Source organism: Sebastes umbrosus, chromosome 10 (assembly GCF_015220745.1).
Source record: "Sebastes umbrosus isolate fSebUmb1 chromosome 10, fSebUmb1.pri, whole genome shotgun sequence".
Classification (NCBI taxonomy): Eukaryota; Metazoa; Chordata; class Actinopteri; order Perciformes; family Sebastidae; genus Sebastes; species Sebastes umbrosus.
In genome coordinates, this window is record NC_051278.1 from 19,745,159 (window position 1) to 19,771,081 (window position 25,923).

The 25,923-nt window shown below is 40.4% G+C and overlaps 1 protein-coding gene across 1 annotated transcript; it reads left to right on the top strand.

The window, feature by feature from the left end:
- The first annotated feature begins 903 nt into the window (after window positions 1-903).
- LOC119495483 (coiled-coil domain-containing protein 6-like) lies at window positions 904-18,402 on the top strand. The gene is made up of 9 exons (XM_037781978.1): window positions 904-1,334; window positions 2,919-3,068; window positions 5,817-5,945; window positions 6,567-6,670; window positions 8,106-8,266; window positions 10,512-10,668; window positions 12,231-12,331; window positions 14,479-14,600; window positions 17,063-18,402. Exons 1-9 carry the CDS (start codon window positions 1,080-1,082, stop codon window positions 17,255-17,257), a joined length of 1,374 nt encoding a protein of 457 aa, XP_037637906.1. The 5' UTR covers window positions 904-1,079; the 3' UTR covers window positions 17,258-18,402.
- Window positions 18,403-25,923: the final 7,521 nt, after the last annotated feature.

Here is a 25,923-nt window from a genome sequence, read left to right on the forward strand (position 1 = left end):
AAAAGGGGGGAGCGCAAATATATAGTAATATAATTTACATGGGCAATAATGGTAATGGTATACTTTATTAATTTGAGACTTTATTTTTTCCCTTTTTTCAAGGTTGTTTTCATATATGATTCATCATATATGACAATTTACAGTTCGTAATTACATATTTTATAAACCAATTTTTTTTTCATTAAGTACACTAGAGAAAACAACTTCAACATTCAAAATTGAAATAAAATTAAGAAAAGAAATAATAATAATAATAATAATAATAACAATAATAATAATGATAAAAAGAAAGAATAGAGTTTAAAAAAAACCCCACACAAAACAAACAAAAAAAAAAAAATGCGAGAGTAATAATAAATTAAATCAACAAATAAGTTAATAGAAAATAAAAAAGGGGGGGAGCGCAAATATATAGTAATATAATTTACATGGGCAATAATGGTAATGGTATACTTTATTATTTTTATACTTTATTTTTTCCCTTTTTTCAAGGTTGTTTTCATATATGATTCATCATATATGACAATTTACAGTTCGTAATTACAATAGTTTATAACCCAATTTTTTTTCATTAAGTACACTAGAGAAAACAACTTCAACATTCAAAATTAAAATTAAATTAAGAAAATAAATAATAATAATAATAATAAGAATAATAATAATAATAAGAAGAAGAAGAATAATAAGAATAATAAAAAGAAAGAATAGAGTTAAAAAAAAAAAAAAAAAACATACATAACAAATATATATTAATATCATTTACATAAAGCTCTTATCATTCAGCTCAAAATGTGTGTTAGATTCTGGGTCAAAGTTAGTTTTCCAACCTAAAGGATGGAGCTGATAAAGATGTATCAAAGGTTTCATGGTGTGAAGGATGCACTGTGACTGTGTGCAGTACTGGAGACATCCTGCTGGAGGCGCTATGCAGACACATGTGAGCAAGGTCACACCACACGGTGTACCACTCTGCTGTCTGCTGCTCCTCCAACGCTGCTGCAGCTGCACGTCGTCTTCTCTACAGTACCTCCTCTCCTCCTCCTCCACCACACTGTCGCACACACACAGCAGCAGCCATCATGGCCGACAGCGCTAGCGAGAGCGACACCGACGGAGCGGGCAGCAGCTCGGCCACTCCGATGTCGTCCTCCGCTTCAAACTCAGGCAAACCGAGCATAGTCATTTCACAGTTCCGCTTGGAGGAACTCACGAACCGCTTGGCCTCTTTACAACAGGAGAACAAAGTGCTTAAGATTGAGCTGGAGACGTTCAAACTGAAGTGCAAAGCGCTGCAGGAGGAGAACCGGGACCTCCGCAAAGCGAGCGTCACCATTGTGAGTAACGGTTGCTAAGCTAACTAGCTAGTTGCTAAGCTACCTGGCTAGTAACGGTTGCTAACTAGCTGCTATCTCACTTGTTATATATTTTATTTGTCAGTACGTTGGCTATGGTTTAGTGTTGTTTTATTTGCTGCTAAATAGTCATTATTATTATATATTTATATATAATGTCTTACATGTGAATCTGTAATTTCATCACAACACTCTGGTGTGTTTTGCTAGCTATGCTAACATTAGCTAGTTTGGGGTAACAAGTCAAGGCCTATGAAAAGGAGGATGAGTTTTTTTACGTCATCAACGCACATGCGCAGTAGAATCTGGCCGCTACTTGAGTTACACTGCGCATGCGATGTACCCCACACTCCCAAGAACCGTGTCCTAGCCTCCTTGTATAGGCCTTGGAGTAACGTATGCTGCTAATTTAGCCAGCGGGTAATGGTTGCTAGGTGGTTTTGGGCAGCTAGTTTGCTACTGTTTTGTAATCTTGGCGAATGTTAGCTCACGATGCAAGTTACCTACTGATGTTACAGCTACTTAGTCAGCTGATTACTGTTAGACATTGCCACCACGTTATGCCCAGCTAGGATAGGGTAACTGGGCGACAATAAATAGCCCAGCAGCAGCAGCATTGGCAAGGACTGATGAGGCATGTGTCTTCATGCTCAGGTTAATCAGCCTTCATAAATGTGTAACCGATCTGTTGGATAGATGGGGAACTATGTAAGGCCAAACTTGGCGAGCTTAGCTAAATGCCTGGCTCATATGTTGGCAAGTCAGCCACCCTGGTCCTCCCTCTGTATTTAATGTGAGAGGCTCCACTAGCTATTTGCTTTCTATTGTTCCATCTCATTGTTTGTTGACAACAGATTCTACCAGCTTGCAAAATGTTGCTTTTGAGGTCAGTGAAGAACTGAGGGTGGTTGCTCACAAGGACAGATCATCACACTGTAATGCTAGCTGCTGTAGCTGTTTCCTCTCTCTACCCCTCACTGTCAGTCAACCCATTACTGCAATACCACTTGAGTCATTAGGAAAAAATCCTGCTTCCTCTTTGGCTAGCAGACTTCACTGCAGCAGATTGTGGTTGATTGATGTGTGTGTCTGCAGTATGCCTTATGTGCATGGTTTTAGTTGTTGCTTCTCAATTTAATCCGGATAAAATCCAACAATTTGATGTGCCAGATCTAAGAGTCTACCTCACTGATGTTTGCCCCCTGCCACTGTCTCCCATTTGTCTCCCATTTGCAACCATCTTGGACTCTAACCACTGGTGCACTTTACACTTACTTTTCACTATACATCCTGTATACCACTTTGTAGACTGCACATATTTACATATTACATTTATTTATTGCACATACTACATTTATTTATTGACGGACTGCACACACTATGTTCACCCATTCACTCTGTATCTTTTATATCTCTATTATTGTTTTTATAATTTTTGTATACCTTTTACCTCTCCTGTGTTTCACTCTGTTTGCTGATGTTGCTTCTTTGACACCTGAATTTCCCTCTGGGGATTAATAAAGGTTCATCTTATCTTATCTAATCTTATTTGTTTCTGTCCTGCAGCAAGCAAGAGCGGAGCAGGAGGAAGAATTTATCAGCAACACCTTGTTCAAGAAGATCCAGGCCCTCCAAAAGGAGAAGGAGACCTTGGCGGTCAACTATGAGAAGGAGGAGGAATTTCTCACCAATGAACTGTCAAGGAAACTCATGCACGTGAGTGATGGGAACAGGATAGGAAAATAACAATTTTTGAAGTCACTGGTTGGAGTTGTTTATACCGGGCGCTATGGAGAATAGCCTATCATCAGTTTGACTTATCTTACAAATATCTCTGTGGTGCAGAGATGTTTGGCTGCGGTATTCTCAAGTGTGTTCAGCTTGAGCTCGCTGGGTTGGTGTCCATGCACACAACCCCATGTATGAGTGTGCGCAGCAGCTATTGCATTATCATCAACTGTATTGGTTCTTGCCTGAAGCCTGAAGCCTGGAACGGCTCAAGATGACTTCAGTGTGGCCGCCAGCTACTCTAAATGACTCTCAAATTACTCTCCTCCCGTCTGTCCATTATTTGGTTGTCTGTTTTCCACATCTTATTTTCCCAACTGCAGAGCGCACAGCACGTACACACATGCTCTCACACTTTCAATGGCTACCTGTAGGCTGACTAATGGTTTGTTGATTCGTAAAGAAGTGGGTGTCTGGAAGGGACACATGCAAATGCCTCAGCTGCCCCTGTTTAAGGTCATACGGATGGACTTGTTGAGGCTTTTGTTATCTTGCCTTCTCACTTAACATGAAACAGACCTGTGTCTGTCTCTGCCCAGAGACTCGGTGCTGACAAATGGCCTATAGTGTGTGTCTGTGCGGGTATACGTGTATATTCTGTACACGTATACTACTGTGCTATATTCCTGTGATGATAGAGGGAGAATTGAGCAAATATGGTCATTTATTTTACTGGGTGTGTAAATGCTCCTGTGCAGAAGCACTTTTGTAAACAATTTTGTCTGACTTGCGTTTTCCCCATTACTTTTGATGATGGACTTTTGACTTAAAGGCTGTCCCACACAAAAATATTTTTCCACTCTTAACAGATTTTGAAAATGTGAAAGACCCCACACTTAACGATATGTTATGTTAAAGTTGTGGAGAGCAACGATTTGGCCAAAACAGCACACCACACATGAACAGATTCCAGTCCTGAACAACAAGAGTCCTGACTCAAAAAAACAAAAATCTTGCAAAATCTCTCGCGATCAAATGTGAACAAACATGGTGGACGCCGGGCAGGAGGAATTAGCAATGTTAGTTTTTGCACTACTTTGTACTGAAAATTTACGAAGAAAAAAAAAAAAGAATGGATGAAGTCATGGAGACACGTTAAATAAACACTCACGTTGTTGCCCCAAATCAACAAGTTGGTCCTCTATACTTTGATTTTGCATTAACCCGTGCATTAGCCGCTGTCGCCATGACGGCGGTGGTTGTCCTTCCGCTTCAGTCAGCTTGGTTCTCAATTCGCTATGGTTCTTTCCCACGGGACTGCGTCATCGGCTGTCCTCTGGGTTCCTCACACACAACAGGAGATCCCATCGTAAATATTGAATATGTTTAATATTTACGATTTAAAATCGTAAATATTGAATATGTTTAATATTTACGATTTAAAATCGGTGTGGCCAGGATGAACTTCCGAGCCAACCGGGGGATGTAAAAAAACACTCTTAACATACCTCACACCACAATATCTGGGAAGATAATCTTTAGAACCATCAAAAAATCAGGGCTTGCTGATCGTTGTCGGGAGGGGGGAATCGGGCCCAAAATCGGCTTAATTCCCATGTACCCCACAATAGTCGTCTAAACTTGAGTAGCCAAATGATGCAAGTGCATCTGCAAGTTTTTTAATCAATGCCCCCCTTTCAGCACACTTTGTGAGCTGTACACGCAGTCAATTTGATGTATTATTTGCATCCCCCTTTGTATTCCAATGTGCATACACATTCCATGTGTATAAAGATTTGTCTTTTTAGAGAGGAAACTGATAAAATGATAGGTGAAGGGAAAACCTTAGCACTGTACCAGTATGTACACACACATGATCACGTTGCCACTGTTCATGTGTTGATTACAAACAGCGTCTGCATGAAGGACACAAGAACCAAAATGGGATCAAATATCTCTGCAAGGTGTCCGTAGGCTGAAAAAGAACACATATTTTCACACAGAAGCAGGCATAGTTGTCACTCACCACACAGTACAGCAGGGTGGAGTCCTGTTAGAGCAGCCAGTTGTTTTGGCAAAAAGGAGGCACATTATCGAAACAATTCCTAAAATTGTTGGTGTTTTAATTAGAAGAAAAATGGCTGCACTGGGTGTGGTGAAACTCGGTGGCTTGTTCTTCCAGCCAGGATACTACAGAGCACTCGACTGTATGAATACAGTCATTGTAAGTTAAAACAAACTGCCTTGATTTGAGGCGTTCTACTTTCTGTTAGTAGCGTAAGGGAAATTTTTCCTTCTCCAGTCTTTTCCTATGAATGAATTTACATCCCTTTCCCTGTAATGAGTAATCGATTATATAATTCATCGCACAACCATCCCATTTTGAATCCGTGCTGAGCCGCATCCTTTCTTTGTATTGGTGAGCTGCCAAAGGTGGTTACTTTGGTTGCCAAGTCATTATTTCACACCGTTTACTCGCCTGGGAAGTTTAACCATGAATCTGGTAGAATTTTAACATTGGCTTCCTGTTTTGTTTTACTCTCAATGCTTAAGCTAAATGTGATTATCTGACACCAGCGTGTTTGTTCACTGTGGTCATTGAATAGTTTTTATGTGACTCACTAAGAGCCTCCTCTTGTGCTCTTTCCCCTCTCCCTTCTTTCTCATCTCTCTCGTTTCATCCTCCTCCTCTTCTTTTCCTCCGTCCATCCTCTGTCTTCCCTTTTTCCATCCCAGCTCCAGCATGAGAAGGCAGAGTTGGAGCAGCACTTGGAGCAGGAGCAGGAGTTCCAGGTCAACAAGCTCATGAAAAAGATCAAAAAGATGGAGAATGAAACCATCTCAAAGCAGCTAACCCTGGAACAGGTATGCTTATCGCGGTGGAGCGAGAAGATTTCAGCATTCAGTGTGGAACAACATATCCCTGTGTCCAGTTAATGTAGTGTGAGATGCCAAAATTTCACCATCCTTAATTCTCCCCACTGAATGTTAGCTGGAAAGAACATTGTGGTCTGTGGCTCATTCAAACCTGTGTGTGCCGAAGCCACTCCATAATGTTTCCATGCTCTGATGACAGGATTTTTTCTGGAGATGTGAATTGATGCTCACTCATGAATGTATATATGTCAGAGTGATGCTTGTGTAATGCTCAATGGGTGCATTTTGCCCAGACGGAGGGATTAAATTAATGTTTACCAAAAATGTGCTTACCACAAAAACACTAATGAGCAAATCTTACCTTTTAGAGTAATTTTCAGTTGGCAATCAGTTGGCAATTAAGAAATCTTTATAGACTATTCTGCATTGTCATTTTTCTATCACTGTGGCTCATAGAGACTGCAGCTCTGTGAAAGAGAAGCTTATCTGGACAGAGACCTTGGGTTTGCAATACAGTGTACAGTGTGCACAGTCCTGTGAATTCTTCTCAACGTCAAGGTCTTTCTGCCTCTGAACGTCACTCTCTCCGCTCTTCCTTTTATTCTCCAGTTGAGGCGGGAGAAGATCGACCTTGAGAACACATTAGAGCAGGAACAAGAAGCCCTGGTCAACAGACTGTGGAAACGCATGGACAAACTGGAGGCTGAGAAAAGGTGTGGAACGATCATATTAAGTGTTTCAGTATCTATATATATTTAGAATCTGCCTCTTGCAGGCCTGGATTCAAAGCTTGTTTTCAGGAATATCTTGTGGCTTTTCCTCACTGGATCATCTGTTGATCTATAAATTGGCTAAGAGTTTCAGCATTAGTCATAAGTATGAAACCTGATTGTTTGGCTGTTACGTACAGTATATGTGTAAAACTACTTACATTATACTAACATTCTTAAGGTACAGTCTGTAGGATTTGGCGGCATTTAGTGGTGTGGTTGCAGATTGCAACTGAGTACCCCTCCGCTCACTCCTCCCTTTCCAAGACTGCGGTAACATGAGCTGCCGAGTGCAAAACTGTGGCAACGCTGTACGCCTCGCTCCGAGGCCATCCTGACCATAATAACACAACTTTTGGGGCAACGGAAATCAGATGGCGGCGGGCAGAACCACAGTTTTGCACTCTGCGGCTCACGTTACCGGAGTGTCGGAGAACTATGTTGGCCTTCTGGTAGCGTAAAAACGTGAAAGACTCTCTAGAGCCAGCGTATGGTTTGTCCGTTCTGGGCTACTGTAGAGGACAGCAACATGGTGGACTCCGTGAAGAGGACGCGCTCCCTATGTAGATATGAAGGGCTGATTCTAAGCTAACGAAAACACAACGATTTTAGTTTCGGGTGATTATACACTAATGAAAACAGTTACGAAAATTAGATTCCATTTCTGCTAATAGATCCCCCAAAATGCTACACACTGGTCCTTTTAAACCTATTAAATGTGACATCACTGCACAGGTTAACAGGTTTTAATACGATGCTTTTGATATATATTGCTTATTTCATGTGCTTTTATATGTTTGAAAACGTAACATAAAATGTAGTAAATGTTAATATCACCTAATTTTTTTCACATGGTGAAACAAACAATAATGCATTTGTGTAAGTATATCCCATATTTCTCGGCACTTTTCTGTCTGACATACACATTCACAGGCCCACACACAAAATGCCTGCCTTTCACCAAAAACAAGTGACTCAGCTTTGCTTATTATGCAGAACAAAAATTACCAATGATCGACTAACAGTAGCTTTCTGATTTGTAGATTACACATTTTCAGGATAATCTTTTTAGAAGAGTAAGTACAATAGGCTGAATAATTACCTCCTGAAGGGTCTGATTATATATGTAATTTGTCAGTCATTTCAAATCAGAGCCCTTGTCAATCTGAAGATGCATCAAACAAGGAAAAGTTGGAAAGATTTTTCATTTATGAGAATTAAGTAAATTGTCTTATATTCAGGCAACAGGTTTTTATTCAGTCTTACGTCAAAGCTAGGAGATCTCAAATAGATTTTATTTTAAAAAGCTTGTCATCATGCCCATCATTTCTGTTGATGAATTATATTAACAGTGTGTTGTCTTTGTTTTCTGAACTAGAATCCTTCAGGAGAAGTTGGACCAGCCTGTATCAGCTCCTCCCTCCCCAAGAGACGTTTCCATGGAGATAGACTCACCAGAGAACATGATGCGGCATATCCGTTTCCTTAAGAATGAGGTGGAGAGGCTTAAGAAAAGCCTGCGCACCACCGAGCTGCAGCGTAAGTGGCCTCTCAACTCGTCACATGATCCTCTGAAGGGGCGGATACCCTCAAGTGTTGATTAAGGATGTGATTGGTAAAACTGATCCTCTGATAAGATATGAGGGGTGAATTCACCCTACACCCAGGCATGGGTTGTTTTCCATAGACCAGAGAGAACAGGATACTTTCTGGCTTTGTCTGACACAGTTTACGTCCTCGTTACGTCCTCGTTTTTCACTAGTCACTTTACACCTGAAGATACTGCAAAGTGTTCAACAACAAGTCTCTAAAGCTGGGCATACACTGTACGATTTGAGCCCGTTTGTGGTCCGAATTCTGAGCTGCACAACTCATTTTAGAGTCGGACTGAATTTCAGCTTTGTCGGGCGTTGTTTGCCGTGCAGTGTCGGATGACTTTCTGACAAGCACAAGCTGATTCCCCAACGTCAGTGCCTTTTTCTACTTTTTTTTACAGTCCGAGCGTAGCTATCAAGATAACAATATACAATGTATATAGTAAAATGTAGCTAGATTAGCTCCAATTCTCGCTGCAAAATGGACACGCCATACTGTCCACGTTTTCCTAGCCACCTGCGAGTCCATATATGCCGGCGCCTCAAGCACGTTGCTGCCTTGTTAGCATTATGAACCGTACAGACCTCTGCTAGCAAACAAACTTTACCTGCCTTGGAGCTTTCAAACAAATCTTTATTGACAACTGTCAACAGCCAGAACGGTCTTCAGGGGTCCACGGGCCATGTTTTTATTTATTTTTTATTTTACACGTACAGTGTGAGCACTCGGGTCGTGGCTGACGATCGGACCGCACAGTGTGAGCACATAAATCCTGAGCTTTGGCTTTACATCGCAAACGATCTACTCACAGTACAGTAGGAGTAGGAATCACACAACAACATTTCTAAAATCGTACAGTTTATGCCCAGCTTAAGAAAGTCAATGTTACTATTTCCCCCCTTTCTTTCTCTTTTTACATCTGAGCATCTCAGATGGGTCAAAGTGGGTTTATTTTATTTGTTTCTGTGGTTAAGAGCCCATCTAATGAGTATCCAACATGAGAACGGACTGTTACTTACATAGCAAGCTAGACCTCCAGTTCATCCGTAGAAAGTTGTGACCTAGAAATCAGAGACCCAGATAATGTGCCAAACCAGCTCTAGTGTACTTTGAATATATATTACATACATTAATACTGCATGGAAATGCAAGCAGGTACCATTTTAGGAATTGTCCTTGGTGAGTTCAAGGACGCCTTTGAGGACTGTTGTGAAATGATATCTTGTTGGTGCATTCAAGAGCGCTCCGACATCTGAGACTTTTATAAGAGCTATCTTTTTAACTGCATAAAACAACTGTATTCATGTATCATGTCATCTCCACATACTTATACTTTCATTTCATTTTTTTTAATCTTTGAAAACTAATGCACCAGGAAGGAGTTTTCAAAACAGTCACAACTGTTTTTTATCTTGGTAATGAGATACTTGGGCCATAAAGACCACCAAATATTCACTGATTGATAGCCAATCTTATAGCAGTTTCAAGAGTCTTAAAGTAGATTTTCATACCTTTTTTTTTTTTTTAAATAGAAAAAATCTGCCAGGACATTATGAAATGAGTCAGTGTTTTATGGGTTCTACTAAAGCACATAGGGCGTGGACAAAATAGCAGAAGCAGCTCGCAGTACAACAGCACAGCAGCAAACGCTATTTTGTTGAAGTTAATAACACTTGTTTGTTGTTCAGACAGTCAGAAGTGTTGATTCAGCGTGATTACATCTCAGATAAAATTACTGAATTAATGGAGATTAGTCTGAACACATGCCTGGCAGTGTCTTCCAGCACTAGTCTGTCTATGCTTTGTTTTGCCACTAGAGGGAGCTGTCAGTCCAACCATTAACACATGTTCTGAGAAGCTGAGTCAAGTAGGAAAACAGTATTGCTGCTGCTGCAAAAAATGACGTTGCTGACCTTGTAATCCACTGTTTGTCGAGACCGGCATTGACCCTTTCACTTTTTTTTTAAACTGAATTTTGCAAACAAACTGGGTTGTTGTTGGAGGTCTTTGGAGGAGATTATGTCTTATCTGCAGTTTTTAGACAAAGGCCTTTTATTTGGATTTTTGTGCAACAATTTTGACATCCTACGCATTCATGCAGTTAATGTTCATGTTAATCTACAGTAGCCAGGATGTGGTCTTGACAATATCTCAACTGATGTCATTTGTTCTGTGCATCCCCTCCCAGACACAGAGAAGCGTGCCCAGTACATAGAAGAGGAGCGACACATGAGGGAGGAGAACATCCGGCTGCAGAGAAAGCTTCAGAGAGAAATGGAGCGCAGGGAGGCCCTGTGCAGACAACTGTCAGAGAGTGAATCCAGTCTGGAAATGGACGATGAGAGGTAGAGAATGGGACACATGATGGGACAGGTTATCAAAAAGGTCACAATAGCTTTACACAGGGGTGCAAAATCACATGCGTGAGGTGGTTGAGAGAGACTTCATCTTAGGCCCTGTTCAGACCTGGCATTAACATGCGTCCTGAGTGATCCGATCACAAGTGGACAGCTTTAAGTATTTCTGTTCAGGGTACAGAGCTTCAGAGAGTCGGGGATGTGAGCAGTTGGGCAGGCGAGTGGGTGTCAGCTCCGTGCAGAGCACCGGAACAAAAACACTGACCGTATGATGATAATGCACTTCACGTGCCTGAGAAGCACAGAGAGACCCCGCGGATCCAAGCAGGATATCAGTTGAGTAGGCGGTCCTTAATGTGGCCCAGGACACATTTGTGTACACACTGCTAAAAGAATGTGGCCATATGTGGCCCAGACCACCTCTGAATGTGATCCGAGCGATCGGATATCAATGCGTTCTCAATACGTCTTGAGTGCGATCACACCTGTACCTAGAGCTGTCCACTTGTGATCGGATCAGTCAGGATGCATGTTAATACCAGGTCTGAACAGGGCCTTAGTAAATGGTGTGGCTTTTGTACTGGAGAGGCATTCGGCTCCATTGGCCACATGCTGCTGCAATGCTGATTGGATGAAAGGAGCTCGAACCTGTGAGAATGAAATGATGAAGGAACAATAGAGGGAAAGATGCAAAAGACACCTCTTCCAAAAGCCAGTCTTTGGTAGTGTTGTATAGTCTTTCTTTGTGATTAGCAAGGTAACAATATGGTGTCCAGTCAGCTTACAATCAGAAAATAAATGTTTTGAATGGCAAGTACTGCCATGCAGTTTTGGTTCAGACCATAGCTGCCAAGATTGCTTCTGACACCAGTGTCGATACGGGCAGACATCAGAATAATTTGCAGTAGCTTAGTTTCATTTTGCCAGATCTGTGTTAGCTTGACGTAACTGAAAAGGAGGCAAACTATCGCGACCATTTAAGCCAAAGACTGCCTTCTTTCTATGAGTGAACAGCATATTTGGACTCCTATGTGCGATCCCTTTTCCTACTGGCAGCAATTACCCTAAAAGCTCAAGCACCCAAGTGGTACCCAGATGGTTCCCCAGTCCCTTGTGAAATCAAGACAAGGACTGTGAGTTTGTTGTGATGGCTCTAAAGCTTGACATACAGTCACAAAAACACTCAAACACTGCTCCAGCTCTCTTAGTAGGAGATCACCTAGCAAGGTTCAGTATTGCAAACCTCTCTTCTTTATCTTTTTATATTGGCTATTGCACTGACTTTATTGCCTGTAATGTCAGTGTTATTTAAATGTTTTGTTTGTGAAGCTTTTATGCTGTTTGTGCTCCTGCTTTTTAAGGCAACTTGTTCTTTTGAGGCTTTTAAAAAGTGCTATAAAATAATATATGAAAACATTCTTACTTGCTTGAAAACATGTTTGTTTCACATACCAGTTAGGCTAAATTGAGCACTTTGATACATGGATTGATTGCTCTTTTGGACTAAAAATCTCCTGAATTTTCATAAACTGGTCATGTCATCCTCTCAGGTACTTCAACGAGATGTCTGCGCAAGGCTTGCGAGCGAGGACTGTGTCCAGCCCCATCCCATACACCCCCTCCCCCAGCTCCAGCCGACCCATATCTCCTGGTAGGTACATTCAAGGTGGCCACTGTACATACAAAATACAGCGGTCAGCAAGTTATATTGCGTCAAAGAGAATGGCCCACACAACAATAAAACGCACCTTTGATATCAATTGATATGACTTGTTGCCAGAAAACAAGCTTTATCTTTGTTACAAAGCTTAACATTGAAATCCATCATATCTAATGTCAAATCTGGAGCAAACATTCATTGATAAGTTGATATCTTTTAAAGGTCAGTGAAACCATAAATAAATCCCCAGTATAGATGCCCTCATTCTCTGTCCAATCAAATCCACTTCCTGCTCTCTTACATAACACACCTGACAGTATCTGCAGCCTTTGTTTCTGTGGCAGTCAGCAGGATCAGATAATGTCATCATGCTCGCCTACCAAATTAATGTTTCTGATTTAAGATTCATGGAAGAAGGTGATTGTGTAGATAATTCAGCATTTAACTGGAGTCAGCTGCTGAGTTATTTAACACAAAAACAAAGTTGTTTTTAAGTTTATCACATATTATAGAAATTCCTTGAAACAACAACAATTGTACTCCTGGTGTTTATATATCACTACAGTTACTAATGAGTTGTTTAAAGTTTGCAACAAAAGGGATTTTAAAATGGGTTAATAGTGAGTGACTGAGCGTGTGTAATAGAAGAGTGAGAATATTGTAGGAAAAATAAACCCCACAAAAAAGCATAATGAGGGAAAAGCACATAAAAATCAAAACCCCAATCTCCCATACTGGACCAGTATTTAGGCTAACTGGTAATCCCCATTGGAAGCGAGATATGAGCGGCGCGTAATTCTGTCTTCACACTACGAGCATCAAAGCAACAGGCTACAAGTCATTTTCAATGGAAGTCTGTGAAGTAAAGGTACAAACTGATGCCCGACACTTGTCGCTGCATGATGGGCGTGACGCGCTACAAAGAAAAGTTGAGCTGACCTCAACTTTTTCGGCGCTCCAATGACATTTTTTTTTAAAGATATATATATTATAATAAAATGTAATTTATTTTATTGGTGGTCATTGTTGCGACCCGCTGTTATTTCTATTCTGTCTAAGTACATTGAGGGAGCTGCTTAAAACCGGAGTCAAATTCCATGTATGTATTTACTTGGCAAAATAAACCTGATTGATCTGACAGACATACATACATACATACATACATGCATGCATACATACATACATACATACATACATACATACATACATACATACATACATGTACAGTATGTATAATTAAACAGAATAGAAATAACAGCTAGGAGCAATGATGACCAACAATGAAATAAGAATACAATAATAATAGTAAAAATAAAATGTCTTTATACAAGTCGAGTGTCCATGCATGCATGAGATTCGACCTCTGCATTTAACCCATCATAAGCATTAGGAGCAGTGTGCTGCTGCAAAGCGACTCGGGGTGCAGTGTCTTGCTCAAGGACACTTTGACATGTGGACAGGAGGAGCCAGGAATTGAACCGCCAATTTTGCGGTTAAAGGACAACCCGCTCTCTCCCCTGATCCTCAGCCGCCTTACTGCCTATAGTGAAACAGACAAGCTCACAGACAGACTGGAAGCCTTGATCAGTCAATGTAGATGTGGTTAATAAGTTCAAAACACACACAGTGGGATATTTGTGTGATTTAGACAGCTGTCTTTGCACATTACGCTTCACTAAACACAACAAAAATAGACTTGGAGCATAAAAAACACTGGGGGCGTCTCGAGTCAGTGTGGATTGATGCATTTAATAAATTGGAAGCGTATCTGATCCGTGAGACGTGCGAGTGACTGACGTCAAAACCACTTCTGAAAAACACTTTTTATATGGATTGGCCGTAAGCCGTAGATGTCTTTGAATACCAGAGAGGAAAATTGAGCCGTTCAGGTCAGCTCATTCATGCCTGGTGTGATTCAGCGGGATATCAGATTACAGCCTAAATGTTTGCACAATGATAAGTCAGACCTCAGGTCAGGTGCCAGAGCACTGCTGTTTTTCTGTTCTGCCAGCCAGGTACACATTGCAATCACTTATCGTTCCTGATACCTGGTGTTACTTATAGCAGTACTTAAATATAAGGACTTGGAACAAAAGAACATACAACACTTCATGTTTGTCTTCCTGTTTCTGTCCCAGGTCTCTCATATGGCAGCCACACAGTTGGTTTCACTCCTCCAGCTACACTGTCCAGAGCTGCAATCTCCCACTACAACACCCCCGCCCTGCACGTCCACGGAAGCTCCTCTCACGCCGTAGCGGTAAGTAACATTCACACCCACGCTTCCTAAACCCAGACGTCTGGCAAATTGTGAGTGTTTTCAGGATGTCACAGGTGTTTATTTTAATATTTTACAAGGATTTGTTGTAGTTGTCTGGAGTTTTTGCAACCCAGGGCTCAAACATTTAGCTCAAAGAGTTAGGAAATATAATTAAAACATTTAGTTACTTCAGTTTAAATGAGAAAATATAGGTAAATCAATAAAAAAGGGTTAAGTGTCCTACACTGTACACCCATGGGTGTGAACATTAGCAGATCTTAAACCTGACAAAGAAAACTTGCTTGGCCATCACAAAGATACTGTTGTTACATCACACAAAACAGCCCCCTCTTATATTGATACTAGGAGAGCATACCTTAGCTCCATAAATGTCCCAAGGTTCGATTGGCTGTGCATTTATCTTTTCAATAACACAGCAATAACTGAATCAACACACCTTATGAGTCACATATATGCCTTCATTAACTTAGCTTTTATATTTTTATTAAGATTTTATACCAGTGTTATAGTCCGGTAAAGCCTTTGTCCTAGCCAACCGAAGTGTTGTTAGTTTCAGTTATGACTGGCACCTACAGTACATTAACTGTGTGTCAAATAAGGACATATCAGTCAGCGTGACTTAAAAGTATGTATGTGTTTATCTCATTCAGTTTTGCCGCGTCTTACTAGTAATATTTCTTAATATATTGATGTTAGTTTAGATGGTTTTATTTTTTTGTGGGTACCCATAGAACACATTTTCATTCACATATCTTGAGGTCAGAGTTCAAGGGAACCCTTTGAAAATGTCCATGACAGTTTTTCCTCATCAAAATTTAGCTCAAGTTTGAAGCGTTATTTAGCCTCCTTCGCGACCAGCTAGCATGACATTTAAAACTGAGCCTGCTACAACCTAAAAAAAAGTTAATGCAATTAAGAATTTAGTGTCGTTAAACCGAATTTGCGTTATTAGCATGTTAACTTTGACAGCCCTAATTACGATATATTGCGATGCTGTAAGTAAGGTGATATATTGCAATTTTTTAAATCTAGTTTTAGGAAAACTGTCATAGTATAAAGAACACATCACCATATGCATAAAATCTGAGTAAAAAAGTTCACTTTTTTATGCAATCAGAACAGTGGGATCTGCATTTGCGTATATTGCAGTCCCTGTTAAATCCAACTTGATAGCATTACTTTGAGAGGGAGCATCTCTTTGCAAATGAAATAAAGTATTGACTGAGTTAATCTTTGCATGTAAACTATTCATTAAAAATCGATACAGTGTTTTTGAGAATTGATACGGTATCACAAAATATAATATTGCAATATTAGATTTTTTTCAACATTTCTTACACTCTCAGAAAACACCAAGCCGAGGATACACAACCAGCATTCAACTTGATGAGCCCAAACATTGTCTGCAGTATACACAGTTGATGTACTAGTTGTGTGGATAGTTTTGTACTTGGTTCACAATACTTTGTTTTGGAAAAATAACATTTCTCGGAGCTGTTAGTCAGAGGGCTGTCTGTTGGTGTTAAGCCAATTTGAATGAAAAACAAGTGTACTGTGACCTGAGACTTAACTGAACCCGACACCATCTTGGAGAACAGGTTTATGGTTAACACCAGATTTAATCAACAACTTTTGTGTGATCAGCATCCTTGTATTCGCTTTACAGAAGTTTGCTTTTGACCAAACTCCCTGGCATTAGCAACATTCATATGGTTCAAGTTCAAAACATGATGGTATATTTTTGTACAGGCAGCTGAAAGAAGTTATTCACTGTTTGAATCATTCTGTTTTATGCTTTTCAATGCGGCCTACTCCGTCCATGCTTAAACCTTTCCTCCCACTGCTCCGTGCTGTTGTATACCTCCATCTCTCTTGTGTTCTCCCTCTCTGGTATTTTACATCTATTCATTTTCTCTTGATCCTTGTGGATGGTACAGACCACATCTCTCCCATCACCACTCAGCCCACCCAGGAATAAAACAAGGAAATAACTCCATCTGGGAGATCAGAACCTCAGACGGATTAATTTTTCTCTAAACCCCTTTTTTTCTTTTCTCTTTCTACTCCTCTGACTGGAATTGCAGTTGTCAGGTCATGACCAATAGCTCAGTGGGGGAACCATGAGAGAGACCAGTAACCTCGCCACACACATTCTTGTATTGCTTCAGTGGTTTGTAACACTGGAAACACTGTTGCACAAGAATAACGGCTACCTCTCACTTTACTAACTACCTATCTTTTGTTTTACACCTTTTTGCTGTATCTGCCTAAAACTTAATAACTTAAAAAAATGCCCATATGAGAATATCTTTACGTGATGTTGGTTGACTTTCTCAAAACACCTCAGTTTGCCACAAACTGCTTTAAATTCTGCTGTGTTGCGTTATACAAGATGAGATGTATTTATTTGTTTTCTCTCTCCCTCTCTCTCTCTCAAACAGAGGCCCTCACCAAGACGAAGCAACAGCCCCGACAAATTCAAACGTCCAACTCCCCCACCCTCCCCCAACACGCACTCAGGGGCCCAGCAGGCTCAGCCTCAGCTACCCCCACCAGCTCAGCCCATGGTCCAGTCCATGTCCTCCCCGGCAGCTATGTCGCAGCACGCAGCACAGCAGCCTCCCTCCCAGCCTTAACGTGACACACAGTCTCTGTCTTTGCGCGTGAGCGCGCCCACCGAATGCCACGACGCTACCGCAACAGCAGCTTCCATCATTACCAGCTCTGGAAGTTTCTTACTCTTTACCAACTCCACAAAAGAAGCAGCTTCAAAAAGTCTTAGAGGGGGGGAACGAAACAAGACGGCGGCTCACCCTCGGCGAAGCTCGCCGCCTGCCAAATCCACACGTGGCGTTACTTAACTACTCTTAAAAGGAATGGATGGACTGAAAAATCATCGCTTCTGGGATTTGTAGGCCAATTATCTGTTCCACCTTCTGTCTTGTACATGATGTTTTATTTTTTTTCTTTGCTTGGGACTTTAGCTGGTTGGAATTGATGTTGTGGCGCTTCTGAGATAGCACAAACAGCACATAAAGTATGTTTCATGGTGGTGTTTTCCGATAGGTTGGATGTTTGGATCAATGGATGGATGTATGGCTAGAGAAATGGACGAAGTGATAGATGGATGTGGTTGATTCTTTTCATGCCTATAATATGACACTTGATTGCAGTAATGTACTCCACTCCAGCTCACCCCCACCACCCCTTTTGTCTGCAGCAGTGTCAACCAGTCACCCCAACCCCAAGCTTAACGCAGCTTTGATTAGGTCAACAAGAGGTGTCTGTCTTAGAGGACTGCTTGGACTTTCTCCATTATCGGGCATTGATCAAACCGAGCTCGCGCCATAGTTATTTCAGTTTCCGAATGCATTCAGGGCTCTGCTGCTCTTCAGTTAAAACAAAAAAGGAAAAACAGCATCCAGGAGGATGGACACTGGTACATAAAACCACAGATAAATGTCGCCTTTTGAGGTGTTTTAAAAATGTAGTCTGAGGTGTTACAACTTAGTCATGTACTCAGTCTCTCCCCTTTCTGCTCTGCTCTTCTCTTCTTTCTCTCTCTCTCTCTGTCTCTCTCTCCCTCTCTCTCTTTCTCTCTCTCTCTTTCACTCTGGTGTATTTCTGAAAGCTTCTATCATCCTTGTGGATATTCCTCATCAGAAAAAGGAAAAAAAACATAACGCTCTTTACACTAAATATACATACTGCTAAAACATTCTAAATGAATGGTACTGTTGAACTAAATTTCTATGTATGATTAAAGCTCTTGAGATGACGACCTCTGTTTTTAATTGTCAGTTTTATTGATAACATTTGCTACTCATTTGTAATGGGAGATCTGTGAGAGTTAAACATCGATAAGCAAGCTTTGTAGACTTCAGGACTGTCACAAATAACATCGGTCTCTTCATGATCGTGACAGGAAACTGGATTTGTTGCACAATCTGGATTTGGCAGATCCTAACGGGCGCAGATTTAACGTTTTATTGTCGTCTGACAACCGTGGTTTATGACCTTGTAATGTCTGACTGAAATGATCGATCGTCATAAAATTTCTTGACAATTTTCAAGTTCCCTTTGAGGATAAATTCTGATCCCCTGACTTTTCTATTAGTGCCACCATGAGGTTAACATTGAGTGAAATGGATAGCCATGAAGTTGGTTCAGACATTCATGGTCCCCAGAGGATGAATTGTAATAACATTGATCCCCTGACCTTTCATCTATTGCGCCATCATCGGGTAGGAATTTCTTCTTGTCAAATATATTCCCATCAGCATCAGCTGTACTTCTTGTTTAGAGCTCATTTTGTGAGCTCTTATTGGCGTGCTAATTCTTCAAAATAAGATGGTGAACATTATACCTGCTAAACATCAGCATGTTGGCCTTGTTGTCCACATGTTTACGTGACCATTTAGCTCAAAGAACTGCTGTGCAGAATATCGGCCCTAGAGCCATGACTTCTTACGCCTCTGCACCGGCAAAATGATGTTTTTAGGTTGTCCGTTAGTCTCATGAATGCGTCATCTCAGGAATGCGTGGAGGTAATTTCCTCAAATTTGGCACAAATGTCCACTTGGTCTCAAGGATGAACTGATTAGATTTTGTTGGTCAAAGGGCACTGTGACCACACAAAACACGTTTTTAGTATTACTCATAGTAGTCATATTTCTATAATTATCACGGCTATTGTTACTGATATTTCTATTATATTCACCGCTGATTGATTATTGTTATCAGTCCTATTTGTATTACTATTATAGCTGTGTTATGATTGTGGTTGCTGTGCATTTCTCTCTCTCCCGCTCAGAGCCTGGTTCTCCCCAAGTTTTATACCGGTTAAAGGGTTTTCCTTGCCGCTGTTGCACAGAGCGCACGCTAATGGGGAACTCTTGTTGGGTCTCTAAATTATAGAGTATGGTCTAGACTTGCTCTATAACTTCTGTTATGATTTAACGCTATATAAAGAAGGACTTGAAATTTAATTGAGTTTCATATTTGGATTCTATGTTAACAACAAATACTGAAAGTGTATTTTGCTCTGCATTTCCTTCTTTCAGGCCAGGATCACAACAAGTTGACGACCATCTGTTGCCAGGGGCGACTGCGTGGAGTACGTCTGCACGGTCACCGTGCTTCATGTCTTTGGTTGGTTCAATACTTTAATATTTCTGTTACCCCCCTGTGGGTGATATGCAGTTAACAGTGTATAGTGATTTTCAGGATGCTGAAACACAACATTAAGCCTCCAAGTCTCCCCTTTACAGACATGCCCACTTTATGATAATCACATACAGTTTTGGGCAAAACCCATGAAGTTTTTTGAATGCCGTTTAAATGTGTTATTTTCGCCTACTCTAAAATTATGTTTTTGAATATTTCTGCATACCTGGGTCCCTAAACGGTCTTGGAATTGCATAATTGGGTATCACTGTAAAGCTGAGACTCTTGTGGATCCAATGAGCACAACTGTATTCATGTGTAATGATATTTGTCCCCATAGTAGCCATTTCATTATAGTGAGATAGTTTTTTTTAAACTTGACGTCACTGTATGAAATGACCTGTGGTGACCTCCAGGATAATCACAGCGTCATGAAACTTTACAACCACAAACTAGAGACCTACAGCATTCAGAGGATGGATGGCTTTCCTATGTACAGTAGGAATTAGATTGACAATAAGAGGGTTTCTGAGCAGTTTCCAGAACAGAAGTGCTCGCCATCCAATCACCGAAAAATGCAATTCTTGCAGAAATCTCCAAATGTCAAAAGTTTTTGATACCAAATCACAAAATGGCTTTTTCTATGGTGTTCCTCAAGGTCTTGGTGTCTTAATGTGGTATTTCGGAGGGATCTTTGATCATTTTGATCAATTCTCGAGTGGTAAAAAATGGTTAAATTTAGCACCATATCTGTGTAACAAATGGTATCAATCCAAACATGGCTGCAACAACTTATGAGACATGAGTGAGCATGAGAATGGCCATCATATACTTCTGTCATCATGTTCTAAACCCTTGTACACTCTCACAATTTATTAAAATTAATTAATTAATTCATATATACTTCAGATTTATGCCTAGAACAACTTGACACACAGTGCTTAGCAGCATCTCAAATTAATCTTCAGGTTCCCAGCTTTCAGATGATGTACACCACTTTTTTGTGACATCTATTGCTGACCTGCTATCTCTCCCTAAAACCACCTGTACCCCCCTAAAAAAGACAAAAATGGGTCTATTGTGTGTCTCAGAGGGTTAAAAATAAAATATAAATCATTGGGTACGCTAAACAAAAACTTCCCTTTCACCTATGGTGAATTACATGTTATGTAAATCAATCCAGTTATTTCAGTCTGGACTGATCAAGTCAGTCATACCGTGCCGCTAGCATGACTAAAAGCTGAAATATAGAATCAGTTCTCAGCTGATGCTTATCTATTGTAACACAACCGCATCATGTGATAAGCCTCTTACACACAGCAGCGCCTCTTACGCACAGCAGCGCCATTGACTCTTGATTCTGTGCCAGTATGTAATTTCCATTTCTTGTCGACATGGTTTTAACCGGTTCTAACTGGCTGAAACACGGAGGAGTGTTTTCCATATATCAATCATTCCAGGGTCATTTAACATGGTAAACCTTTGTAATGTGGGTGCAATAACCTGTGGTGTGGGGAGAACAGGGCAAAGATGACAGCATACGGAACACATTAGGCTTCCATTAGGTCTCTACAGGTAACTGTAGCTCATTCACACATACGGCCGGTTCAAACTCACCACAATCAAAACATACACCCCATCATGCGAGGGGTGACACGAGTAGATCTTTGTCCGAAGACTTGCTGAGCGTTCTGATACAACTTAAGTGTTCCCTGTGTTTTTCTACCGTGTTACAGTGCTCTCTCTTGCTGCTGAATCCAGCAACCTGAACTAATCCAAGCAGGAATCTGGACTGGAGGCTCAGGGTGGCCATGCTGGGTGCTAAAATGGCCTTTGACCCCTGCGGCTTTATGGTGCTGGGCGGCCGAAACCAAGAGACATTTATCCAGACTGCAGGGTGGCTCTGTATGTTTACACCTGCCAAGGCTCTTATGGAGAAGAACAGCAGGCCGCTGCTTCTCAGGTGTCAAAAAAAGGTACTACTGTCAGGTCAGCTTATGTAAAAACTGCTGGGAAATGTGTGTTTATTAATGGGCTGTGGATGATTCATGTGCAGCTAGGGCAGAAGTAAGGGATAAATAATCTTAATAAGATGATTTTTTCACATTTGCCCATATTCTTATATTAACAATACATTTTGAGATGGCACATTACACATAAATAAACACCAAAACCTTGTTCCAGGGCGATGTAATATGAGGAATATGAAACAGCTGTTACCACTGCAAATGCATGCTTTTATGCCAAGTTTGTTTGATATCTGAGTAGGAGATGCTTTTTCTTTCATAGCCTTAAAAAAGGTAAATCATTGTGTTAATATTTGCTCTTCCAAGAGGACCATCACCTCCATAAAGAGCTTAGCTTCACCAGGTTTGATATATATTGTGTGCTGTATTTGAGTACAGCACACATTATAATTAAAGGTGCTATTAATAACATTGATAACATTCAGCCGATAGATGTCTTACATAAATTGCATGTGATATTCTGGCACATAGACCATTGGCCTTCAGGTTTTTGCATCTGGTTATACATGGTATTGATTTGTAGAGCAGAGCCAATTGGATTAAATAGATTACTATTCGGGTTGTCAATCGATTAAAATGTTTAAATGTTTAATCGCATGACTGTCCATAGTTAATCACGATTAATCGCTAACTAATCACAATATTTTTTTCTGTTCAAAATGTACCTTTTAAAGGGAGATTTGTCAAGTATTTAATACTCTTATCAACGTGGGAGTAGGCAAATAGGCTAGCTTTATGCAAATGTATGTATATATTTACTATTGGAAATCAATTGACACAAAACAATGACAAATATTGACCAGAAACCCTCACAGGTACTGCATTTAGCATAAAAAATATGCTCAAATCATAACATGGCAAACTGAAGCCCAACAGGCAACAACAACTGTCAGTGTGTCAGTGTGCTGACTTGACTATGACTTGCCCCAAACTGCATGTGATTATCATAAAGTGGGCATGTCTGTAAAGGGGAGACTCATGGGTACCCATAGAACCCATTTTCATTCACATATCTTAAAGTCAGAGGTCAAGGGACCCCTTTGAAAATGGCCATGCCAGCTTTTCCTCGCCAAAATTTAGCGTAGGTTTGGAGCATTATTCTCCGTCACAACATGCTAGTATGACATGGTTGGTACCAATGGATTCCCTAGGTTTTCTAGATACCAGTATCTTCACTCCAGCTTTAAAACTGAGCCCGCTACAACCTAAAAATCGCAAGTTGCACTAAAACAAATTTGCGTTAACGCGTTATTATCGCGTTAACTTTGACAGCCCCAATTACTATATAGAGTAAATATTAGGGGCCCCATAATGGACCCTTGTAGGACACCATCAACATTTTGATTTCAAAACATCCGTAAGAACAGTTTTGAGTTCTGCCAACAAGTTATGAGTTACACAAGCCATGTGCAACTGATCTGACCAAATGTTCTGATCAATAGTCTCAAGAACCGTAGTGGAACCCACACAGACTGCTGCACACTGCTGCTTTTCATCAAGCAAATTAATGTCACGCACAACAACAGTTGCAGCAGTTATCAATTAGGATGAGGTCTGAATCCTGACATCTGTGGCTGACTTTATTGTTGTTTTTGTTGTACTTTTAAACGGAGAATGAATAAAAAACATATGGACATGAAGACCGTTCAAGCATGAAGGAAAAAGAAAAACAAAGATATTCATGCATACATAGACAATTGGAGACTAGCTGGAATGTGTTTTTGATGAGTATTTACACAAAGTCTAAGGGTTGAGACCAATGAGACGTAAATAATCCACTTTGTCGACCTCAGCAAATGCTGTATATCCTTGTGGGTCCTCGAGTTGAGATGAGGACAGTATTGACCTCCAGGAAAAGGCAGAGTTGCGAGTTTACCGGTAAGTCTGGGATTTGAGCCAGCTTAGATATGGGGCCAATAATTAATTAGCTTAACAGTTTCTCCACCCTGATGCAGTGCAGCCACTTAATGTTGTAATATCAGTATCGCTATGACAAAGAGGGCACAGATCCAAATGATTTTCTGCAGCAGACTTTATCCTTGCCCTCATGTACTCTGTGCCATGTCAGTCTTGAGGTGGTGAATATTGTACGTAGATAGTTACAAAAATAGATCTCATGATGAAATGAAACAATTACGCTGTGCAAAGTTTCAACCATATCGCTGATTAATAATAGTGTGGCAACAGTGTGGACACTTTATTGAATCCAGACTCCGGTGTCATTACCTTTACTTCTTCTACTACTACTCTACAATAATCAATTTTACTTTTCTGTATCAATATTACAAAGCCTTAAACTTAAAAACTTTAGTTAGTTAATTAGTTCTTAATAGAGCTGGACAATATGAAGATATACATATATCGTCAAAAAGATGTAAAAATGTCTATTGTATATATTTTCTTGTATCATTTCTATTGTGATATAGGCTAGGCCTATAATTATTTCCTTTTTTTTCTCTATAACTTCACTTAAAACTGTTCATTTTGCACTCAAGTTCTTAAAATGAGAAAATATTCAGTGCTTTCTATTTGTCAAGTATTTCATTAATACAGGAGTATACAAAAATAGGCTTTCCCATGTGGTTATTTTATATAGACTATTTATTTATTGAATTGCCAGAAAACATGCTATATGATGCTACATGATATATATTGTTATTGAGATATGAAATGACCTTTATCATGATAGATTTTGGCCATATCACTATGAATTGCTGAGTGATTGGAGGGTTATTCAGTTCACCTGTTGCAGGGTGTGGGGACTGGCTCTTAAATGATAGTTGAGAGCAGCTTGGTGCAGCCCTTTCTGTAGGGCTTAAAAGAGGAGGGAAACTGCACTCCCAAGGTCATTCTGATCTCTCCTTCACTAAATGCAACATGTGTTATCAGCCAAACCAGAAACTCTGTGTCTGTTTTAGGCCCTTTTGAGATTCTGTGCTCTTTGTGTTTTGCTTATTGAGAGTGTTGACTATCCTAGTTGGGGAAACAAAATAAATACCATTCAGTTGGGTTACCTGCACTAGGACGTTTAGGTGCTATTTGTGCAAGAATCTGGCTTGCCTCATGATAGCCTTACGCCTGCAGGCTTTATTTTGTTATTTGTTGATTTTCACTGAAACCCTTTTATACCCATTTCTTTTAGTGTATTTTATTTGGGGAAACTTTAAAGGAGGGTAAAAGGAAAAATAAGAACAATATTTCAGTTTCCCTAATTGTTTGTTATTGTAGAGGCATTTGTTCATTATTATCATTATTATTATTAAGGAGGCATTTTATTTTATAGTATTATGTGGATGGGAACTGGTTTTCAGTCTTCTGCCTGATCAACTAAAGTCTGGGGGAATCAGTACCGCCACATGTGTATCATAGCCGCTCTGTAATCCACTCCCCATCCTCTCTCCATTTCCTACACACTGTCCCCTACATGCCCTATATCTGGTTGAAACTGGTCTGAAGCAACATGTCAGTGCAATACCAGTGTACACTACAATTAACTGTGCCTCCCTTGTTCTTTTTTTTTCCACATAATTTTTTCAGGCAGAAGGGGATTATGAAGCCTAAATCGTTTCTGTAAGACCCTTCCTGGCAGCCGACCCCAGCTATGGGAAAAAGCATCAAAGTTCCTGAAGAATTTTAGGTGCATTGAGTGTGAAAACCAGTTTGTCCTCTGCTCTGCTCTGCTCTTTCCATCCCTCCCTCCCCTGTTCTCACTCTGCCACCCCGTCCTTTCATCTTCCACGTCTCTTCTTTGACTTCTTCTTTCTCCACTCCTCTTCTCGGCAGTTTCCTTCTGACTTGGTTCCACTGTGTTTCTGACCTGAGGTTATGCGAATGGGTGCAATCACATGATGATATAACTTTATGATGCTGCTGCTGAAATGTGACCATGAGCAGCTCTACTGTCTGCTCTCACACCACAGAATGAATGCCAAACGAGAAGAAGAGAAATAAACTCCACCAAGTTATGCTGATCTTAATTATGTGGAGCAATATAAATTCTGTCAGGGCGTGGGCCTATAATTCACTTATGTTTTCTTGGCTACATCTATTTTATTTGACCACTTTGTGTTAATGTACTGTACGCCTACTCTTTATACTGCAGGGTCGAC

Excerpts from the sequence above, each read along its gene's own strand:
- LOC119495483 (XM_037781978.1), top strand. The coding sequence starts at position 1,080 with ATGGCCGACAGCGCTAGCGAGAGCGACACCGACGGAGCGGGCAGCAGC. Across the intron at positions 6,671-8,105 it reads AAACTGGAGGCTGAGAAAAG|AATCCTTCAGGAGAAGTTGG; the intron begins GTGTGGAACGAT and ends TTTCTGAACTAG. Across the intron at positions 10,669-12,230 it reads CTGGAAATGGACGATGAGAG|GTACTTCAACGAGATGTCTG; the intron begins GTAGAGAATGGG and ends TCATCCTCTCAG.